This window comes from Myxocyprinus asiaticus, chromosome 36 (assembly GCF_019703515.2).
Source record: "Myxocyprinus asiaticus isolate MX2 ecotype Aquarium Trade chromosome 36, UBuf_Myxa_2, whole genome shotgun sequence".
Classification (NCBI taxonomy): Eukaryota; Metazoa; Chordata; class Actinopteri; order Cypriniformes; family Catostomidae; genus Myxocyprinus; species Myxocyprinus asiaticus.
In genome coordinates, this window is record NC_059379.1 from 27,554,290 (window position 1) to 27,570,213 (window position 15,924).

Below are 15,924 nucleotides of genomic sequence, written 5' to 3' on the forward strand. Positions count from 1 at the left end.
ATGCACAACTCACCACGCGCCCCACCGCGTCTTTACTCACTGAGCTACCCAGGCCCCAGAAATGCCTTGTTGATGAGAGAGGTCAACGGAGAATGGCCAGACTGGTTCGAACTGACAAAGTCTACTGTAACTCAGATAACCAATTTATGGTGAGAAAAAAATAGCATCTCAGAATGCTATTCCGAGATACGAGTTGGCGCTGTTTTGGCAGCACGAGGGGTACCTACACAATATTAGGCAGGTGATTTTAATGTTGTGGCTGATCGGTGTATATACTGTAATATATTATTGTTGCACTGTAAGTGTTGGGTCTGTGAAAAATTTACACATATTATAAGTGAACCTCAAAAAAAATATTTAAAAAAGGCATATCTTGACCCCTTTAATTATTATGCTGCTAATATAATTTGTAGAGAAAATGTCTGTATTAAAAGAATGCAAAATAGATGCATTCTCACAAGTGATCTCAGACCTTTGGACCCCACTGTAAATTGAAGCAAGTTACATTAAATTGATTAACAGTAGTGAGTTAATTGAAAATTAGTTGAGTCAATAGATTTTCTAAAATGTCTCCCCTTTTTTAATGACTAGAACAAGTAAATAATTGGCATGCACTCAATGTAATTTCATTGTGTCACTTGTTGCAACATGTAACGGAGCAGACCTATTTCTCGTCAGCATATTTATTTTTTTTAAATGCATATGTTACCTGAAACAAACTGAAAAGGGTGTAATGGAGTAAATGAACAGACACACTTGAAGCTCTTGAAATGTTTTCATGCGTTTGAAGCCATGCATCCAAATCTTATACTAAGGATGTCTTTTACTGATCTATAATCAGTCTGTATCATCTTTAATCACTTTTGGCTAGGCACTGTTCACTCTGATATTCTTATTACATGTCGCTGACATACATCACAAAACAGCACACCACCATTGCAAAGCTAATACTGATTACTTTCCTCTTTGTCCATCTTGAACAAATTACAAAACAAAAATAAAAAATATTCACATTACAATACAGAAATAAATAGGTAAGAGCTGAACCGCTCTAAGTTAAATGACTGAGGGGAGTCCAGTACAGTCGCGCTCCTTGCAGTCTGCTTGTGCATGTAAAGATAAGGCTCAAGGCATCCACTGCTCAAATGACGTTCAGGTGGCTGCTGCTCATGGAAGAGGGGCAGAGAGCAAATGGACGGTCATGGGTGAGACTGCGCAGGGCCCGGAGAACCACATCAGGCATGTGATCAGCAATCATCCTCGGGCTGATCAGAACATTACGGAACGCCGTCTCACTAGACCACTCAGCACGGTACCTCACCTGGGAGAAACAGTGTCTATGTAGAGAGACAGAGACCGTCAGAACTGCAGAATTCCCCTTTTCGACTATTTCAGAACTAACAGCAAGAATCTGATTAACATGCAATGTGATGCATAAAATAAAATAAGCTAGAAGTAAACATGTACATGCTCATTTGTGGTAATATTACTAGTGGTTTACATGGTATGGTTCTATAACTTTTCGAAGCAATTGGACACTTGATTTTCACATGGCAGAAATATCCCATAGACTTACATTAAAAAATGTACTGACAGAATAAAGTGTGCGTTTATGCTTCAATAAGTTAATAGTCTCTTAAGTTAAAGGAATTTTCCAGGTTCAGTACAAGCCAAATGAAAAAGCTTATTTTATAAAAGCACTTGCATTAATTCTTCTGTTAAAACTCATGTATTATTTGAGCTGTAAAGTTGTTTAAATCATAATTTTTACAGTCATTTTAGGGTTTGTTGACATTACATCATCATGGTAACAAAGTTGTAAAATTGGCCCTAACTTTACACAGAAAAGGTTAGTAAGTTAAAAATAATGTAAACAGGCAAATTGTTTACATCTTGTTGCTATACTTTTGAAACTGAGTATTTTAACATTTACGTATTGGCCCCCACTGTAACCCTGATTTTGCTTTTTTAAAGGACGGACAAATCCCCATAAATTTTTGTGGTAATCAACATTGTCACAAATGCTGTCGATTAAGCTTGTACTGAACCTGGAACATTCTTTTAAGTTTGTTAACTCATTAAGATTATACTCCAAATAGTATTGATATATGATTAAAGAGTTATAGAATAGCAACAGTTGTAAACTGGCATGGTGTATCACCAATGTATGTCTTGCAGGATGCAATCAGACAAGCTAATACTGCTAAGTGCACCTTATGCTGCTTTGTATTGCATGCTGAAGCTAAGGCAGAATGTCTTGATCTTTGAAACACTTTTGAGTCTTGCTCTAGGGACCTTGGGTATACTGACCTGCGTGTGGGTCCCTCCTCTGTGATGTGCATGATACGACCGGGCAGGTATAGGGGTAAGTGGGTGGGGTGTGTGGGCGAGTCATCAGATGACAAGCTCTGATAAGTGGATGAACGCTGAACCAACAGGCTCTCCTCGCCTAGCAACGGCTGATTTAGCTCCTCCTCCCGCCGGTTCTCCATCTCCGTTGGGAAATCGTCAGGGGTTCCTCCAAACACCTCGTACCAGCAGCCATGCATTAATATCTTGTACTGAGAGAAAGAGAAGAAAACAAATTCTTGATACTATTACGAATTGTTTAGACTAAACTGATACATAAACCAAAAATGGTCATGATGGTTGACAAGATGATGGTTTTTAGTGAGGTTGAGTCATTTATTTATCTAGATTTTCTGATATTTTTAATGGCCGTTGCATTGCATCTTGGGCTGTTTTTAGAGAATCCCAGCATAAATATAGAATTTTTAGGACAGCATTTGAAATTAAAACGTGTCTTAAGACCCCTGCATTCTGTTCCATTCCGTTACACTCCATCTAGCGGTTTTTGAACGCAAGAACACGCTTCAAAAGGTAGAAGAGAACTTCTCCGTGAGCACTTATCCCTACACTAAAAAAACTAAAAAAACGTTGTATTGCAGCACTTATGTTACTGTCTGTAGCAAGTTTTATAATAAAAAAAGGACTTAAATATTGATCTGTTTCACACCCACACCTACCATATCGCTTCTGAAGACACTCTACCTCGGCTCACATTTGCTGAGCTGCTTCAATTGCAAATGTAAATCACACAAATTACAGCACTAAAATATATTTTAGATGGCTATCAATTAAAGTCAAACTACGCAATATTAACAAATTGATATGTTCAGTTGCCGTTTTTGATCATTAAAAGTTCGATACCATTTAATCTGGGATATAATACAGCTGAGATGGCGATGCCAGTTTAATATCAGAAATTCCATCTTTCCTTCATGCCAATAGTGTTTAACACTGCTTAACACATGCGGTCTGCGTAGCTCAGCGAGTAAAGACGCTGACTACCACACCTGGAGTCGCAAGTTCGAATCCAGGGCCTGCTGAGTGACTCCAGCCAGGTCTCCTAAGCAACCAAATTGGCCCAGTTGCTAGGAAGGGTAGAGTCACGTTGGGTTAACCTCCTCATGGTCGCTATAATGTGTGGTTCTTGCTCTCAGTGGGGTCCGTGGTGTGTTGTGTGTGGATGCCGTGGAGAGTAGCGTGAAGCCTCCACACATGCTACGTCTCCAAAGGTAACACGCTCAACAAGCCACGTGATAAGATGCACGGATTGACGGTCGCAGACACGGAGGCAACTGAGATTTGTCCTCCGCCACCCGGATTGAGGCGACTCACTACGCCACCGCGAAGGACTTAGAGCGCATTGGGAATTGGACATTCCAAATTAAAAAAAAAAAAAAAAAAAAAACACTTGGTGAATTCTTGCTGCATTATGCACCATTAACAGGTGTTATGCTGGTGGTGGAGCGCTCTTTGAGCGAAAGAAAACAATGATGCTCCAAATTTCAAAAGACCCGTTCCTTGCTCCAGGCAGCTCATGCCACTCTGCTTCCACTCCACACTGCTCACATACTCTGATCTAATCTAAACTAGCCTAATTAAACAGGCTTCTGTAGACCGTTTAGTCAACTAGTCGCTTAGGCAACCCACTGACAAATCGATTTTGAAAATGTGTAATTTTGCACATGCCTACCAAAAAGTCTAATTTACGATTACTGGATTACCAACAAATAATTAAATAAACGTACCTTGGGTTTACTGCAATTAGATACCATTTTTAAAATTCTTCTTTTTAAGTCTTCCATGTTTGGAATACTCAATCTACAGTGGGGAAGAGAAAAAACAACAACTTGTAAGGCCACTCAGTATGAGGAAGTGATACCAAACATTCTGTACAAATAGAAGTCTGAAAAAAGTAAGCAGTACCACTCAAGAGATGCAGCACTAGAAACAGGCATTCTAAATATAGCCATACTTTTATATATGCAAATGAAATCATGCAAGCATCTGCCTGACTGCAGTGTAACAATTCAACTAAATCTCACCTGGGCACAAGGTCTTTTCCAAGCACCACTGAGATGACAAACTGCTTTGAGTAATCAGCCAGTGCTTTACTGAGGAGAAACGTTAGGCGCGAAGTTAGATATGCAATAATAAGCCATTATTTTTTAATACTGCTTGGTTATGCATGTTCTTTTTACCATCGAACGCTAAGCCAGTGATCAAAACTGCAGTGGTCTGCAGTTTTTCTTTTGCTCTAAACTAACAAACAAAGGTACCTACTATGGTGTTACCTTGCTTATACACATTACCATTGTAATGTCATGGATATTTGGACATGTACTATGGTAGTACCACTGCATACTAAAGTACCTTGGAGTACCATGTAAATTCCATTGAGCTATATGTAAATGAACTTGTTAGATATGATGTATAGATAGATGTGGCATTACCTCATGAGGCCCCCTGGTGGAGAGAAAGCAAAGCACTCCAGAGTGGGGTGTGTGCTGCGTAGAAGCACAGCTAGCAATGATGCTGTTCCTGCACCGAGACTGTGTCCTGTGATCACCAGCTTATACTCCTGAAAATAAACACAAAATGCACACGCAGTCATAAGAGGAATATTCTCTATATTAATACTGCTTAATGTATATGGATACAATAAATTCTGTAGAAAAGCCAAGCGCTCTTACTGGTGCAATGTTGAATGCCTGGCTCAAAATACCATCGTTGACTAGTTTCTTGTATATGTAGTTTGCGGCTTGAGAAATGCCCTGTGATAAAGACAGAGAACTCATCGGTTGAAGCAAACATCTGCACCACACTCAACGAGAAGTAAGAGATAACATACCTACATTAAGCAGGCCATTATAAATAGCAGTCACAAATATATTTGACTGTCAGTTTCAGTATTCATAATAATAATCCTTTATAATTAATCACATATTTTAACTAGAGTTTTTTTTTAAATATATATATAAATAGTTTTGGTGCGCTTTTCACAACCGGTTACACTGTTATTAAAGGAATATTTCACCCAAAAATGAAAATTCTCTCATCATTTACTCACTCTCATGCCATCCCAGATGTCTTTGACTTTCTTTCTTCAGCAGAACACAAATTAAGATTTTTAGAAGAATATTTCAGCTCTGTAAGTCCATACAATGCAAGTGAATGGTGGCTGGCCAGAACTTTGAACCTTCACATATCGGCAGCATAAAAGTAATCCAAACAACTCTTAAATCCATGTTTTCAGAAGCCATATGATAGGTGTGCATGAGAAACAGATCAATATTCAAGTCATTTTTTACTATTTATGTCCACTTTCACATTCTTCTTCTTGTGTTTTTGGCGATTTGAATTCTTTGTGTATATTGCCACCTACTGGGCACGGAGGAGAATTTATAGTAAAAAATTACTTCAATATTGTTCCGTTTCTCACCCACACCTATAATATCACTTCTGAAAATATGGAGTTAACAACTGGAGTCGTACAGATTTCTTTTATGCTTTATGTGCTTTTTTGAGCTTCAAAGTTCTGTCCACCATTCACTTGCATTGTATGGACCTGCAGAGCTTTTGTGTTCAGCAGAAGAAAGAAAGTCATACACATCTGGGATTGCACGAGGTTGAGTAATTGATGAGAGAATTTTCATTTTTGGGTGAACTATCCCTTTAATAATATTTTAATAACATCAGTAAGCCAAACATGGCAGTAATCTGAAAGTGTACACTTGTGATTTTGTTCTCTTGCCTTGTGAGCATAGCAGGTTCCTGACATGCCTTCAACAGACAGATTCTCACATTCAGCGGAGAGGTCTGTCAACACATCCTGCAAATAAGATGCAAGATGCAATACAATATTGTTTAATAGACACTGTTTAATACAGCAGGGCAATGAGAATAGGTACAAATAGGTACTAGGTATGAGGATAGGGTGTTAAGGTTGGTTGCTAGTTGGTTGGCTCAAGTCAAAATAGTCCACCCCTAACTGGCTGTGATATTCAGGGTCCTAGATGCTGTTTGGCTTGGGTTCCTCCTTCGATGCAAGTCTATGGTCTCTTTTATTTTTACACGTTTAATCATCTGCCAGGCAAAAATATGAATTTTGATCACTTGGAAAAGTAATAGCACACCTCTCCTCAACAAGCTGCATGATTTCAGGCATGGGCTGAGCAAGGGGTGGGTTACCAGGACTTAAGCCCAAACGTTTTTGTCATCTTGTATTGATGTCAAAAGTACTAGTGCTTCAGTATCAAACTGATACTGAATATGATTATATTTTAATATTAAGTAGTTGGTCCATCCAAATGTAGTAAGTACCAAATATTTAGATATATAACCCCGAAAACAAATAGATACAGATGTGCGAGGAATTTGCAAAACTCTTTTTTGTAACCAATTTTGTTTCTTTAATAAAAATGGTATACTTCCACTGAGCGACTGGAGGTTTGGTTATTTTTCTAAATATGCCATCTCAACACACAAAAGAAATTTGGATGAGTTTAGGCCGTGTGACAAAAAAAGCAACACTTGTGTTATACGCGGTCAAATTTGACCGACCATAGGAAATGAATGGAATTCACTTCCATATTAAGTGCCTCACTGTAAGCCTGATTTTTGCTTTTTTAAAGAAAAGGAGGGGCAAGTCAAAATTATATTTTGTGGTAATCAATATTATACCAAAAATGCTGTCGATTGAGCTTAACTTGTATTGAACCCGGAATATTCCTTTAAGCAATAAACCACTCAAACATAAAATATTTGGCTAGATTTTTGTCCATTGTAGCTCATTTGAAAATGAAATAACCTTGAATCAAAGGGCAGCTAAGGAATGACTTCCAGAACTTTAACACAAGAGCACAATTTGTTTAAGGAAATAACACACCTGACAATCCTGTACAAACATCCTTGGAGTTTTGAGTCAACAAGGTTCAGTGAAGGTTGGTTTGTCAAAACATGTTTACCACTTGCTTTCTTCAGAGCATTCCAATAATTATCTTTGAATATGGTAATTGGTATTTCAAACTTGCCTTGAGTGACAGAGTTCCCCTCACAGCAACCAGGACCGCCTCCCTTTTGTGATCCAATGCCACGAAAAATGGGATCTCATAGATCTACAAAATAAAAAGATTTTTTTGTAGTGACTCTAAATCAATCTGAAATTAATATAAATTTCTTGACAGTCTGGGGTGGGGCCATGCAATTCCACCTGATTGTGAAAGCTGATGTGGATGAAGTCTCTGTACTGTAGCCCTGTGCTCTGTAAGATGGAGGTGAAATGGCAGCCGAGGTTGTCTCCTCCCACTAAGTCGTACTCTGCATGACGGTTTCGACAGCTTTAACACAGAACAAATACTGTAAATTCTGCACATGAATCAGCACACAAATTCTGTATTAATGCATCCCTAACATCGAAAATCTTACACACTTTCCCTTTAAGCTATCAAATGTTACACCCACCAATCTCCACTGAGTTTGCAAAGTCCAGTGAGCGGGTTTGAGTAGATGTACATTGGCCAGCCGTATGCAGCTGCAGCGAACTGCATACAGTGAGCGGCTTTCTCAAGCTCAACCTCCAGATCTTCTCTCTGGACACAGACACAAGAAAGTGTTATAGTTATGCACATGTCATATTTTACATCCCTTAACCTATTAACTCCTGCATACATATTCTCTCATTTCAATTTACTGTAATGACAGCATGTATCAGAGATGCATACTTACTATGGGGGAGGAAGGGCTATGAGGCAGAATCTCATCAGGGTCTCTACAGTACTCCATTTTATCCTGTTCCTGATGTAGAAGGGCCAGACCAGCAGCGATGTCACTGGGCACCAGGTCTGTATCCTGTACGGAAAGATTAAGATAGCGGTAAATTAGCTTCATATTACTCTCTGCAAGCAGATGGATTATTGGTTATTGTTGTACTCACATCAAGCTTGGGACAACTCCTCCAAGGAATGTTGCCCTTAACAAGGGCACGCAACACTATTTGGGTATTGAGAGACTGTTCTTGCAACTAGCAAACTATTATTTGCTCCAGATTAAAGCATATGCTCCAAAAACAGTGGCGGTGACATATAATGTAAATCTACTGGGCAAGCAGGCGGTACAATGGTTGCCTCATAGACTTCCATTGTAAGTGCATTTCTGTATGCATTTTTACAAACTGAGGTATGAGTCGAAATTATTTACTCTGGTAATTTACAGTGTGCCAAAAATGGAGCTTTAAGGAATAGTTCACGCAAAAATGAAAATTCTGTCATGATTTACTCATACTCATGCTGTTCCAAAACCCCTATGACTTTCTGTGGATCACAAAATGTGATTTTTTTTAAAGAATATCCTGGCTGTTCTTTTCCATATAATGAAAGTGAACACAATAAAAATGGTCCATACAACTTGTGTGCTATATTCCAAGTCTTTTGAAGCCAACCCATAACTTGTATGATAAACAGACCAAAATTGAATATGTTATTCACTGTTATTCATCAGTGAATCTTAAAATGTAAGATGTTATTCATCAACATTACGCCACAATTGCTTTTGATTTAGCTTAACTCTTATTGAACCCAAAACATTCTTTAAATGGTGCCATATTTGAGAGCCACAGGCTTCAAAGAACTAGACTACTTTTATGATAGTTTCATGGTGCTTTTTTGTCATTTTGAAGCTTGGCAGCCCCAGTCCTCATTAACTTTTTCGTGGAAAAAGAGCAGACATAATATTTGTACAAAATTCACCTTTTGCGTTCCACAGAAGAAAATACGTTAAAATGATAAAAGGTAAATATTTATTATTGAATTTTTAAAAATAAAATGTTGTGTGAAATGTTTTTCATCAAAACTCACAACTTAAATGTACAACCACATGAAATTGCATTCCCCAAAAAATGCAAGCACTGTTAATGCAATGCCTACATTTGTGCAATTCAGTGTGCTTTCTTATTTCAAAGACATTTGTCATTAAAATACTTCCATAGACATGAGAGTGGCTAAATGCTGAATTTTCATTTTTGGGTGAACTATCCCTTTAACCCGGAATAGAGAGAGATGCTTTGTGGCATTGTCTCTAACCATGAAGAAGCCGCTGACGAGCTGGGCGATGCTAGAGAAGGCTGCGCGGTGGTTGTCGTCCTGTGGCAGGCAGCAGCAGAGTAGACGTAGCCGACTCTCCCACACCCGCGTGGCCAGTGTGCGTGCAGTGTAAAAGAACTGAGAGGATTCGCTGCTTTCCAGGTCCCTCAGACCAGAGTGATCACCAGTCAGAGTAGTCTGCCTCTGGCTGCCCAGAGGGTCAAACACTATGAGCACACCCACGGCCATAGAGAGAAGGATGACCCAGCTGAGGAGAGCAAGAGACAACACAATGACATCATTATCAAGGATTGTTAATATCATACACAGCATAACATCCATTGTATTTCAAAAAGGTTACAGTCCAGTTTTCAAGGGGTTTGAATGGACTGTATTTAACAAATAACTCCTCTCATTGAAATATAATCAATAGTAGTCACAGGAACTGCATTTGAGATGCATGGTAATACCAGGTGTAAACAGGGCCCATTACAAAGTCTGGTATGACATATTTAACATTTATACACATTTTTACAAATGATGGTGCGCTGCTGATACATTTAAGTTACCTGGAAACCACAGCCCCAATCACAGCTCCAACCTCTGCTGGCTTACATCCTATACTGTTGTCAGAGACCCATACAACCCCGAGACAGGCCCATACAAACTCAGGGAGGTACAGGAGGGCACGAAGATACACCAGGGCTGGCAGAGAGCGGCGAGGACCTGGATTAATTATGGTTCCTAAAACAAATGAGAGCAGCAATAAATTGACTGACAAATCATAACAAATACAGAGAAATTAAATAATCCATTTGGGGTTTCGGGTTTCGACTACTTTAGGAGAGAGATTTACCTTGAGCACTGATGTAAACAATTGCACATAGTGTCAAGATAATCACTGCCAGCAGAACAAGAAGCACAACAAGGTAATTATGCAGAACTGTTCCACCTTGACAGGCAAATCGATCCTTATGGTTGGTATACAGAACTAAGGTCCCAATCCACCTAAGGGACAAAATAATGGGATGTCAAATATCACACATTAACTCTGAAATCAATTAAATAGTAAGCTGCCTACCAAGACGGCATGTTTGGGCATAAAAGTACTAAGAAAAAAAAAGAAATAAAAGTACTACTTTGTTTTTTTTCTCCTTCTGGACATTATACCATTGCACAACCATAGGTACAGTCCCAGATAGCACACATATATCTGTTTGTTGTGGAGTTCTTGCCGCTGCCATCCTCCAGGGGAGCAGCCGCGGCCGTCTGCCTGGGGACAGAGGGGTCGCTGCCAGCCTCCATGAGCCAGAGGAACCGCTGCCGTTCGCTAAAGAAGGGGAGGAGCGGTTCCGTCCACAAGGGGCCGGAGGACTCGCTGCCGTCTGCCAGGGGAGGAGCGAGCTGGCGTCTGCCAGAGAGCGGAGAAGCGGTTGAGGTCTTCTGCTCAAGTTCTGCTCTCTCACTCTCTCTGTGTCTCCGCTCGCCCTTTCCCTCTCCCCACGCCTCCCCCCGTCTCTCCCCCAGGTTCACAGGAGGTGAGGTGGACCACCGGCTGATGGAATGGCCGAAAGGGCATCGTCTACCCTCCAGAGGTGGGGGGGAGTAAGTCAGTCCGGTGGCGTCCGTCCTGAATCGGGCAGAGGAGGAGTGTGACGAGGAAGAGGGCGTGGCTGGGCCGTGATGTTGCACGGCTGCCGCTGATTCAGGTGATCAGCGGGAGAGCGAGATAAAGGGGAGCTGGAGACGCCAGTTGGAGAGAGAGAGAGAAGCACGTGGCCGCGTTGTGTGTGTCTGTGTCTGTTTATTTTTTATGTTGTTTTAAGTTGAGTTTGCCATTAATCTTTATGTTGACTGTTCAGCCAGTTTCCACATCCTTGCCCGACCTTATGCTGTTACAGTGGTGCCGAAACCCGGGAGGGAGGAGGGATGCGCTGTCGTGGAGTCCTCGCCGCTGCCATCCGCCAGGGGAGCAGCCGCAGCCGTCTGCCTGGGGACAGAGGGGTCACTGCTGGCCGCCGGGGGAGGAGCGAGCTAGCGTCCACCAGAGGGCGGAGAAGCAGTTTATGACCGGGCAACAGCGCGTCCGGGAGCCAACGAGCAAGTTCTTCTCTCTCTCTGTGTCTCCACTCGCCCTTCCCCTTTTCCACGGCCGGCACTGATTCAGGAGATCAGCGGGAGAGCGAGATAAAGGGGAGCCGGAGACACCAGTTGGAGAGAGAGAGAGACGCACACGGCCACGTTGTGTGTCTCTGTGTCCGTTTATATTTTATGTTGTTTTAGCCATTAAACTTAATGATGACTGGTCAGCCAGTTCCCGCCTCCTCCTTGCCCATCCTTTAACTGTTACACTGTTTAAAGGAATAGTTCACCCAAAAATTTAAATTCTCTCACCACTTACTCACTCTCATGCTATCCCAGATGTGTATGACTTTCTTTCTTCTGCAGAACACAAATTAAGATTTTTAGAAGAATAGCTCAGCTCTGTAGGTCCATTCAATGCAAGTGAATGCAGGGTTGCTGCAGAGTTTTAAAAATCAAATTTAAGACTTTTAAGACCTTTTTCAAGACCTGAACTCATAAAATTAATACCGTATCCCCATACCAAAACCCACACAATCTCAAAATAAATCATGTATCACAGACTCTTATTTAAACAGGCAGGAGATCACATTCAACATGGCCTTAACAATGCTTAACAGTAAAATAGGGTAGGCTGAATGCAAGTTTAAAATACTCAAGACATGTTTTCCACATATATCACATTAAAATTGGTTTATGTACCATTATATAAATAAATACAAATAAGAGGTCGACCGATATTAGATTTTGCTGATACAATAATAGGTTGAAAGAAAGGCAATTAATCTGTCAATAGTTTTTAAAATTGGTAGCCTATATGGTGCTACAGAGCACTGAGCACCAGAACAGCCAGGCACAGGAACAGTTTTTTCCCTCAGGCCATCCACTTTATGAACAGTTAAAACTGCCCCCAAATACTTTCCTTTTGTCAATACAACCATGTGCAATGTTCAATCCATCCATTCCTACTTATATCCATATTTTATTCATATTCTTTAACATATCCTACCTCTTCTTCAATACATTATATCACCTGCACATAACTGTATATCTGTATAGAAAATATTCGAACAACATTATTGCCTGTTGTATATTTCTCTTTTTTCATCTGTTATATCTTATTTTTATGTCACTATATGTATGTTTTAATGTATATGTTTGTATGTATGTATATACGGTTGCATTTGCACTGGAAGCTTCTGTCTCCATTACAAATTCCTTGTGTGTGTGTGTAAGCATACTTGGCAATCAAGCTCATTCTGATTCTGATTCTATATTAAATGTTCTTAGTCTTTCCTTCCTGTGATGGGGAGGGCCAGACAGAGGCTACAAGAGTCCAAATTGAATTAAATTCCAGATGCAGTTTATGATGCAACAAAAATACCAATTACCAGGGGGGTAATTGGTATTTTGAAGAAAATAATTCTTCTTATTATTTATTTAATAATAAAAAAATAAATACAATTTAGAGTTTTGATTCATAGCGCAGAACTTTTAACTTTAAAGGCTGAAATACACCACGGACTCTTATTTGAAAGCTTCCAGCTGCTCATTCAAACAGATAAGGGATATCAAATGTGCACTCCTACAATAATCTACAACGTATTACAATATAAACTATTAAAAGTAAACATTGTTTTATTATATCACTATATCACATACACTATATCATTATCATCAACAGCTGATCATTACTGATCACTTGTCATAAAGTTCCAATATGGCCTAATGATTGTAAACTGCTCTGCAACAGCTGGAAACACTCACAAACCCCTGCATGCCTGGAGTAAATACACCAGTGCCACGTTTTCACTCTGAAGGATGCCGCGCATGCATTTATTTAATTAAATCATATTCTTTTGAAGTTTGATAATCACATTAGGTCATATCACGATTCCTGTCTTTCCGCCCCCACATTTAAGACCTCTTTAAATAATAATAAGACTTTTGTTGTATCATTTAAGCTATTTAACCCTTATGCCTTGTTCATTATTGAATCACATTACAGTTGTTCCTGGTCAAAAGTGACCGGAAACATTAACAGTGTAATTTTTTTCATTGCTATGAAAGAAATGTAACAACTCTAACTTCAGTCATGTAAAAGGACTAGAGTTGTGCATTTTGAGTGTTTTTTTTTTATTTTTTATTTACACCTTATATTTTTTTTATGTGATCTTGAACTTGACATTGAAAATCTACTTTTTTATGAATATTTTCTCAAATACTGAACCAGTCCTCATAAATCATATACTGTTTGAAAGCTTAAAGTCTCAAGAATCAAACTGTGGTGTCCTTTTTAAAAATATAAAAATATATGAAAACCAGATTAATTTCCAAGTATAAACACTAGGTGGCTGCAGAGAGCTACTTATTCATCCCTGGTTGAAGAGAAGATGATTTCTAGATTTTATATAATTAATTATAAAAAAAAATAAAAAAAAAATTCTAATTTTTATAATATATTATATATATTAATATTTATTACATTCATTTCCTATGGCGGTCACTTTGACCAGGAACAGTATATGTGTGACTTTTTTTTTCTACCACTTAGAGTGACCACGATGAAATGGATGAAAAGTCACCATGTCTCGTACCCGTAAGATAAAGGAAGCCAGTTTTATTGAAGAAACAAAATCGATTTCGGTCAAAAATGACCGAACAGTGCATAAGGGTTAAGACTTTTTATGACCTTAAATTTTGAAAAACTGAATTTAAGACATTTTAAGACTTTTTAAGGATCCGCAGGAACCTGGAATGGTGATCAAAACTTTGAAGCTCCAAAAAGGGCATTAACGCAACATAAAAGTAATCCATACAACCCAAGTGGTTAAATCCATATCTTCTGAAGTGATATGATAGGTGTGGGTGAGAAAAAGATCAATATTGAAGTCCTTTTTTGCTATAAATTCTACTGCCTGCCCAGTAAGTGGCTATATGCACAGAATGTGAATAGCCAAAAACTTTCATTAAAAAACTAACATTCACTTGCATTGAATGCGCCAACAGAGCTGAGATATTCTTCCGAAAATCTTTATTTGTTTTCTGCAGAAGTAAGGAAGTCATACACATCTGGGATGGAATGAGGGTGAGTAAATGATTTTCATCATTCAATAATTTTTGAGTGAACATTCCTTGAAGAGCGTTTCATCTATAAAGCTTCACATTCTAATTTACATCTGCTAAACATCTTAAAAGATCAGATTTACAAACATTTTTAAATCTTAAACGTCTCAAAGACATCAGCTGAATATCTTATTGACATCCGAGAGGAAACAACATATTTTATTTTGTTTATAACAACATATTGCGGCAATATGAGCAAACAACAAAAAATATGTCTTCCAGATGTAAACACACATCAAATATACGTCTGGGTGATGCATGTGTGCTGTCAGGGAATACCATGTTTTCTGGACATGGTAACATGATAATATCATTTTTTTGTTTTTGTTTGTTTTGGGGTTTTTTTGCTCATTTTGCACATATATCATGGTTTTGTTTTAAGTACCTTAGGATATCGTGTAAATACCATATGCTACATAAATATGTTAACATGGTACTACCATCTCATCCTATCACTGTCCTATGGTACAGTTACATGCCCACAAATTATGCATAGGTAATTTTTTTACTCATGTACCATAGTACTAATACCATGTTCATGGGAAATGTACCGTGGTATTCTTTAAAGTGCCTTAGAGTACCATGTAAAAATGTTTGTCTTGGTGTATATCAAATCACCACGTTATTGCACACAACACAGATCTTTTCATTTGGAAAAATGCAGTCTAGGTAGGCAGTTCACTGCTGTGTATGTCATCCAAACGAAACTAGCTGGTAAATGTATTTCTTACCACAGAGCTCTGATAAATAACTCGAAGGCACCAGGAAACACAAGATCATCGCTGGCGATCCGCCACCGGCGTCCAAACACCACCATCCCAGGCATCCTGACAACACCGTAATGAAATCTGGATTGCGAAATGCTGCCACCGCCCAGACCACAGAAGTGCTACACTATTATCTGTCCACATATACTACAGAATCTCTCCTGATTTGTCTGCTAGCTGACCTGACCATGGACCTGTCACTGAAAGTCTGTCACTTATTTTTTGATACTGCAGCCAAAGCACTGACAGCTGAATAGCGGATAGATGTTTAAAAATTAAATCTAGATTTTCTTACGTGATCGTGAACGACAATGAATCTTACAAAACCCCATTACTCTGTCTACTTGTAATCGCTCTTTGGACCTTGATATTACGACATGTCTACAATTCTCAAAGCGTTTACTGATGTCTGACACGAAACACTGCAGCGCTGATCGTTGTTTTCCTTTTGTGTGTAACATTGAAATGTGTCCGTAAAATGAATTCCCCGCAACAACAGTAGTCCCGTGTGGTGTTCTTGAAGT

General features: G+C 39.2%; 1 protein-coding gene across 1 annotated transcript; it reads right to left on the reverse strand.

The window, feature by feature from the left end:
- Positions 1–667: 667 nt before the first annotated feature.
- LOC127427073 (diacylglycerol lipase-beta-like) lies at positions 668–15,848 on the reverse strand. Its single transcript, XM_051674427.1, has 15 exons — positions 15,365–15,848; positions 10,282–10,433; positions 9,995–10,169; positions 9,426–9,693; positions 8,074–8,196; positions 7,810–7,937; positions 7,559–7,685; positions 7,380–7,463; positions 6,101–6,178; positions 5,040–5,120; positions 4,800–4,927; positions 4,392–4,460; positions 4,095–4,167; positions 2,311–2,561; positions 668–1,337 (listed from the first exon to the last, which is right to left on the reverse strand). Exons 1-15 carry the CDS (start codon positions 15,457–15,459, stop codon positions 1,142–1,144), a joined length of 2,028 nt encoding a protein of 675 aa, XP_051530387.1. The 5' UTR covers positions 15,460–15,848; the 3' UTR covers positions 668–1,141.
- Positions 15,849–15,924: the final 76 nt, after the last annotated feature.